At 37.5% G+C, this 7,453-nt stretch overlaps 2 protein-coding genes across 2 annotated transcripts; one reads left to right on the top strand and one right to left on the bottom strand.

The window, feature by feature from the left end:
• The first annotated feature begins 385 nt into the window (after positions 1 to 385).
• LOC140059341 (uncharacterized) lies at positions 386 to 1,924 on the top strand. The gene has a single exon (XM_072105226.1). It carries the CDS (start codon positions 386 to 388, stop codon positions 1,922 to 1,924), a length of 1,539 nt encoding a protein of 512 aa, XP_071961327.1.
• Positions 1,925 to 5,910: 3,986 nt separating this feature from the next.
• On the bottom strand, positions 5,911 to 7,233 carry LOC140059340 (uncharacterized protein F54H12.2-like). Its single transcript, XM_072105225.1, has one exon. It carries the CDS (start codon positions 7,231 to 7,233, stop codon positions 5,911 to 5,913), a length of 1,323 nt encoding a protein of 440 aa, XP_071961326.1.
• Positions 7,234 to 7,453: the final 220 nt, after the last annotated feature.

Raw genomic sequence — 7,453 nt, 5'->3', positions numbered from 1 at the left:
GAAAGTAACTACATCGCCGAAAAACCCTCTACTCGGAGGCGTTGACCCCTTTTCAAATAATTTAATGACAATTGCCTCGGCGTGTAATCACGTCTTTTCTAGAAATTTTTTAAAACCATCCACCATCGCTTTATTTCCTCCATCAGGGTATCTAACAACCGTTAACCATTCTCACTCTAGCATGGAATGGTTGTGCTACGAGTCGCATAAAAGGGGGGTCTTTATCCATCATGCGAGAAATGGAGGGGAAAAAATGTTTGGGCCTTACTTTGTCGACGGCGCATGTTTAGAAAACAAAATTATTTTTGAATTTATGGGTTGTTTGTTCCACGGGTGCCAAGACTGTTATAGATCCGATTCCATTAACCCCTTCACTAACGAAACCATGTTGGAATGCTTTGTCAAGACAAGCAAGAAAACACGGTTTCTGAAGGAGCAATTTCCAGATTTTGATTACGTCGAAATTTGGGGACACGAATGGAAACGGATCAAGCAATCGCTGGCCCCTAACATTAAATCTATCGTCTCCAAAGTTCCTTTCATTAGGAAAACTTTGAATCCAAGAGACGCGTTTTTCGGTGGGAGGACTAATGCCAGTTGTTTGTTCTATAAGGTAAAACCGGGTGAAGAAATTAATTACATCGATTATACTTCCTTGTACCCTTATGTAAATAAATACGGTACCTACCCCGTAGGACATCCTGAAATCGATGATCGCAAAGACATGTCCACAGATATCAACGAATATTTCGGTTTGATAAAGTGTACTATCGAAGCGCCTAAAAATTTATTCTATCCAGTCTTACCTTATAGATCAAACGGTAAATTAATGTTTGCTCTCTGTAGAACATGCGTCGATTCTCAACAACAAACCGCTTGCAATCATTCTGGTACAGATAGAGAATTTACAGGTTCTTGGGCAACGATCGAGGTCGCTAAAGCCGTGGAGGTTGGGTACGAAATACGTAAAGTTCACGTAGTATGGCACTTTAAAAATAAAAGCACGTACTCTGCAGATTCTCCCTCGTCCGGTCTATTTGCCTCTTACATTAACACATTTTTAAAATTGAAACAAGAAGCTTCGGGTTGGCCTGAATGGTGTAAAACGCCCGAAGATAAACAAAAATATATTTCGGACTATCGAACCGTAGAAGGTATCGACTTGAATCATGACGACATTGCGTACAATCCTGGGCTTCGATCTCTGGCCAAATTAATGCTAAATAGTTTTTGGGGTAAATTTGGTCAGCGTGAAAATCTCACGAGAATTAAATATACGCAAGATCCTAACGAGGTTTACGATATTTTATCGAACCCACGGGTAGTCGTTCATGATCTAAATTTTGTTAATGATGATTTGGCTGAAATAAAATACGAAGACGAGGAACAATTTGTTGAAGTTAACCGAAAGGTTAACGTTGTCATTGCCGCATTTACCACTGCGCTAGCGCGTTTAAAATTATACGAGCTGTTGGAGAAATTACAGGAACGTGTCCTGTATTACGATACCGACAGCGTAATCTACGTGTCAAAACCCGGGGTTTGGGACCCTCCCCTGGGCGACTACTTGGGTCAGTTAACGACCGAGGTCGACCCTAAAGACGGTAAGTACATCGAGTCCTTTGTTTCTGGGGGGGCTAAGAACTACGCCTATAAATTGGATACAGGGAAGACCGTTTGTAAAGTTAAAGGTTTTACCCTTAATTTTACAAACGCTCAGAAAATTAACTTTGACACCGTCTCCAATATGGTAAGAGGTATTGGTCCTAATACAATTAAGACAGTTGAGAAGAATCGCATAACGCGCAAGCCAAAAACACGTAAGATAGTCAACGAAACATCGACTAAAGACTATCGAATCGTGTACGATAAAAGAATTATTATCGAAAATTATCGTACAGTTCCTTACGGTTATGTTTGGTAAATCACTGCAATAAATTTCATCTTTTTTTCTTTTAAAATATAACTTACTTTTTTTTATATATAAATAATTAATTGTTACTTTTTATGTAATTTCATGCACTCAATTTCCTTTATAAATTCGTTTCCTTTTTTGTAGCTTAATCAAAATATATTTGTAGTTTTAACGTAAATATTTTTATACATGTTTTTAATCAAATTTTCTTTTAATTTTGTTTATAAAGTCGGTACCGTTTCTCTGTTAGTAGATTAAGTAAATATATTTTGTAATTTTAATCTAAATATTTTTTACATTTGAATTCTTATGTCGTTACCGTTTCCTTTTTTGTAGTTTAAGCAAATTATATTTTAAGTTTTAATGTAAATATTTTTTATACATTTTCAATTTTGTTTATAAAGTTTATAAAGTCGATACCGTTTCTATTTTTGTAGATAAAGTAAATATATTTTGTAATTTTAATTTAAATATTTTTTCCTTTTGAATTCTTATATCGTTACCGTTTCAAATTTATTTTTGTAAATAATTATTTTCTTTATCATAATTTTGTTTTACGAGAAATAAATGTATACACCGTACTTGTTTATAATATTATATACTTGTCTGTTTCTTAACGTAGACGACGACGATGACGACGACAACAACAACAACAACAAAAGACATGCGTAGTGTTGACTGTATTTTTATTTTATCCTATCCAATATAAATATTGTAATCTCTCCTCTTCCTTGTTTAAATATTTTATTTATCCAATGTCACCAAACAGTTTGTTCCAGCAAGGCTATACAAATGCCTACTAGTCAGTCGATCAAGTACCATGCTCTGTTAATTCCTAGCTTCTTACTACACAGAACAAGTTCCTATAAATAATAATAATAATAATAATAAATAAAAGATAATATAAAAATCACTTAATTACTAAAATGAGAATGACAAGAAAAAGAAATTTACTTACCAAATCACTGTCGTTACAAAGTTCCAATAAAGAAAACTTTTCCTTCACAAATTCGCAGGATACGCGTTTAACGATTTCTAATTCTAAATCAGTATCACACTGCATCGCAACACGTGCGCACACTGAAATTCCTGTCACGAGTCTACCGACGTGTATATTTTGGTCTATCATCATTTCTTTCAACACACTATCCAACGTCTCCGTAGTAATGTCTTTACACAAGGCAATCAAACCATACTTTTTCTCCACCTCGTTACAAAGGCGAATAGTACTATAAAGGATTGGGGAGTCCCACACAACTACCCCCGTTAATTTATATTCAATGTACGATAAAGTCAGTTTTTCCAAATCTGCCATTTCTCTCTCTACTAGTATACAGACGCTAATGACGTTGGAATTGATTTTTTAGGTTTTGATATACAATCATTTGTTAACGTAATTATCATTATTAAGCTCCTATTGGTTTATAATATCGGCCCTCTCTCTCTCTTTCATTAGTTGACAGTTTTTAAAATAGAGTGATGTGGATAAGGAACCCCCCTCGTTATAAAATACCGATATACAAAAGCTATGACTCATTGAAACTGAAGATGACGTGTGTACTGGTAACCCCCTTCACCGCCGTAATTAGCGGACCGACCTCATCGGGAAAATCATATTTCGTGAAGCAGTTATTGGAAAGTAATTATTTCGACAAGCCGTTCGATGACATCACGTGGTGTTATGGGGAATATCAGCCCCTTTTCACCGAACTGAGCGGGTCTATTAACAACATTAAATTTATAGAGGGGATACCTATGGATTCGATAGAAACGATGGAACCGTCAAAAAACCATTTAGTAATCATCGATGATTTAATGACCGAGTGTAGCCGCGATAAAAGAGTAGTAAACATGTTTACAAAGGGATCGCATCATAGAAACATTTCGGTTATATTCATTATGCAAAACTTTTTTTACGGTTCTAAAGAAATCCGCACCATCACTTTAAACGCTCACTACATAATACTATTTAAAAACCCTCGGGATAAATCACAAATAGCTAATCTATCTAAACAAATGTACCCCGGTAAAGGACGTTTTTTACAGGAGGCTTTTGAAGACGCTACCCGCGTACCGTACGGTTTTCTTTTAATCGATCTAAAAGCAAATACCCCTGAGGAAATGAGGGTTAGAAGTAACATATTTTCAAAAACCAATCACTTTGTTTACGTGCCTAGAATATAAAACGCAACCTGTACCGTTCTATTTATTCATTTACCTGTTTACCAACATCATGTCGAAACGTATCAAAAAGAATGCTGAAACTATTCGTTTCCTAGCCCACTGTTCACCGCGTCAAAGAAAAATTATCTTGGAAAACGCGGACGATCAACTGGTGACGGCTTTGTGCGAATGCGCAATGAATGTTTTAAAAGGTCGAGTGCAAGTATCCAACGCTCACAAGAAGAAGTTGGCTCGGTACAAGAAACACATGCGCGATATTACCAATAAAAGCATTTCGCCTCTCAAGAGAAAACGTTTACTTATTCAAAAGGGTGGCTTCCTCGGTCTTATATTACAACCGATTCTACAAACATTGGGTAGTTTACTTTTGAAATAATGCAGCACACCAAGAAAATGGTATTGATACCCCAAGAACTGGCAAATACGACTTTGTACAGTAAACGTTACGAGAAAAATCACGAGACAATCACTTCTGGTTTAGATAATTCTATGAAGGGTATACTCGAAAGGGATGACTTGCACGATTACGATAAAATTACCATGTACAATCAAGTACTTCAACGATATTTAAATAAAGAGAAACCCGTAAATAACCCTTCACCTATGAGCTTGAACGTACAACAAACGGGGAACGTTGAAATAAACGAAAATGGCGCAGAATCTAAAGAAGATTATACGGACTCTATATCTAAAGAAATACTACAAAGTATGCCCTCATCGTTGAAATCCAAAACAAAAACATTTCTGGACCGACTAGACCGTTACCGGAAGATGGGAGTAATTGATTGGTCAAGATACGGTGAACTACTAATCGAAGGACAAATGGTAAAGGGGAGTAATTTACTCGATTTGACAAAAGATATAATACAAGAAAAGAAAGGATTTGAGCCTATAGGCTGGAGGGATTTTATAACGGTATTGGCGAAATTGAACACCCCAGAAAGTTTGATTGGAAATCCGACGAGACGTCGTACCTTACAAAGAATTAAATCGAGCGGTACACCTCCTCACGCACTACCTAAACGAAAGAATGAGGAGGATTATGACCTCGATGACGATGATGATGAGGATGAAAAACTTACCTTTCGAGCGCCTGCCAAGAGGCGTTCAACTAGACAACCTAAACCTAAATGGTTAAATTTTTAAAAAACATTAATCTTTATGTACTATAATGAGGAAAGGAGTTGAATAAAAAAAGAAATAAACTCGAATTTGTTGTTGTAGTCGTTCGATAAATAAAACGTCCAAAACATATCCATTAAAAAAAAAAACAATTTTTATTTACTACGCATTCAATAACATTTTGACAAATTGTACTTTAATATATTCACTATCGTATACGGGTAAGTTAACATCGTATCGACGTTTTACAAAATCATTGACGAACCAATCATTGGATGGTTTATCTTTACCAAACATATTTACTATCGTGGACGTATCCACTCTTCTACATTTATGAAGAATATAAAAAATACAATACTGTCCGCATACCGTAGACAAGGGCGCTTGTAACGCTTTATCGTTAAATGTCCAACTTTCTACAGAGTTATCGAGAAAATTAACAAAATGATTACTATAGTAATTTGGGGGGTTCCCAAAAGAATCGAAAAATTCACCTTTGTTTAAGTTGTTAAAAAAGAAAGCTACCCAATGCGAACCGTTTTGATTGCTAGGCTCAACGTTTGCTATGTAAGCTCTAGGATATCCCGTATGCCCTAAAGGTAACAAGTCAGACGGGTACACCCCTCGAAAGTATCCACTAGCCAACGGATCTGATTTAATTAACCTCAATAGTTGTATCGTGTTCATAATTAAAAATCTATAATTACGTTACGAGACTTGTCAATTTCTATGATTGAATCAAATTCTGAATAAACTAAAATGTTGATGGTCTCGGTCAAAGCCGTAGAAAACTGAATTTCTAAACGTATATTTCCTTGCCGAATTAGATTAAAATGTCCGGCATTTGCCAAATCGGGAGTCAGATCAAAAGCAAACAACGAATAGCCTTTAGGATAATCGTCTCTAGAAATCTGATTTCCGGTATCCTGGAACAACGTGTTAGAACCCGAAAATAGACTCTGATACGCCAGCATGTAGTTGCCTCCGTCTTCGAACGTTGGTTTTAACGGTTTCCACGGTACTTGCTCACCGTCAATATATAGAGCCAGGAAATTGGTGTTGAAATGTTGAAAATTGTAGGGGTTCTTCTCGTAGCTACCGTTGAATGCTTCGGTGGTCACCAGTCCTACAACCAGGCGTTTCGGTAGATTACCGTTGTACAGCGATTCCCTCGTAAACGATAGATTCCCGCGCGGTATAGTTAATGTCTTGACCTCAACGCGACGCAGCGGGTATTTGGCCGGACCGCGTTCCAGAGCTTTTGCGTGGGCTAGCGCGATAGACGGGTTCAGGCGGACCTTGCGAACAAACAAGGACGCGTCTTCCAGGCGGATCTTAAAACCGGCCGCGGCATCTGAAGACATGAGACTAAATGCGTTTTTACTTCGATGCAGTTTAATTTTGACATCTACACCGTTGAGCATCATCCGATCTTGGAAAAATATATCGCAATGAATAGGTCCAATCAAGTCGACAAAACGACTACCGCCAATGTATTGAGCCCGTTTTTTAAGACCTTTATTCACCGCATTTTCGGCTAGCGTAGGGTCAGCTACATCCATTTTACCGGCCGTGTCTTTATGAAACAACCCACCCGTGAGGTGTGTATTCTTGGCATCGGATCCATAAGTCAGTAATGTTTCAATTAATGCCCTATACGAATAAGTATTTGTCGAAGGGGTAATCAATCTCTCGTTCAAAGAAACATCAACTTCGCTAAACAATGATTGCAAAAGTAAATTGGCAGGGCCTACCGGATCGGCGGGCTGGAGATCGGTTCCGTCTTGTTTAGTAATTTTTAGTTTAACATTAAGCATCGTCTGCGACAAATCCATGTATTCCTCGCTAGACCCTTGTATGTTGAATTGCAAGGGGCCCACGTCGGTGATGCTGTTGAAAGGGTGATATTGCACCCATTGTCCTTTGGTTATACTAGTCTGTGTCGGCGGTACAGAAAACAAGTCCAATTCCGATTTTAAACACTCGCACGAGTGATTGTGTACAAAAGCCATTTTTTAGATATCGAATATATCGGAGGATCTTCTTACTCTCTTTGCGTTCGATCGACTGATGCCTTTACGCTTACGTTTTCTCTTTTTATTCACCCTACCGTTACCATTTTGGGAAACGATACGTTGACCCGCCTGAGTAAATCTGCGTTTTGCAGCTTGTTTAACGTTTTTACCGCTCAGAACATCTCCCACTAATTCGCCACCCGTGCGCAATGCTTGT

Source organism: Antedon mediterranea, chromosome 9 (assembly GCF_964355755.1).
Source record: "Antedon mediterranea chromosome 9, ecAntMedi1.1, whole genome shotgun sequence".
NCBI lineage: Eukaryota > Metazoa > Echinodermata > Crinoidea > Comatulida > Antedonidae > Antedon > Antedon mediterranea.
The sequence above is the reverse complement of the archived record's forward strand: the minus strand, read 5'-3'. Positions and strand labels throughout refer to the sequence as shown.

Bases quoted from the DNA above. Each gene is read 5' to 3' on its own strand.
- LOC140059341 (XM_072105226.1), top strand. From the start codon at position 386: ATGTTGGAATGCTTTGTCAAGACAAGCAAGAAAACACGGTTTCTGAAG.
- LOC140059340 (XM_072105225.1), bottom strand. From the start codon at position 7,233: ATGGCTTTTGTACACAATCACTCGTGCGAGTGTTTAAAATCGGAATTG.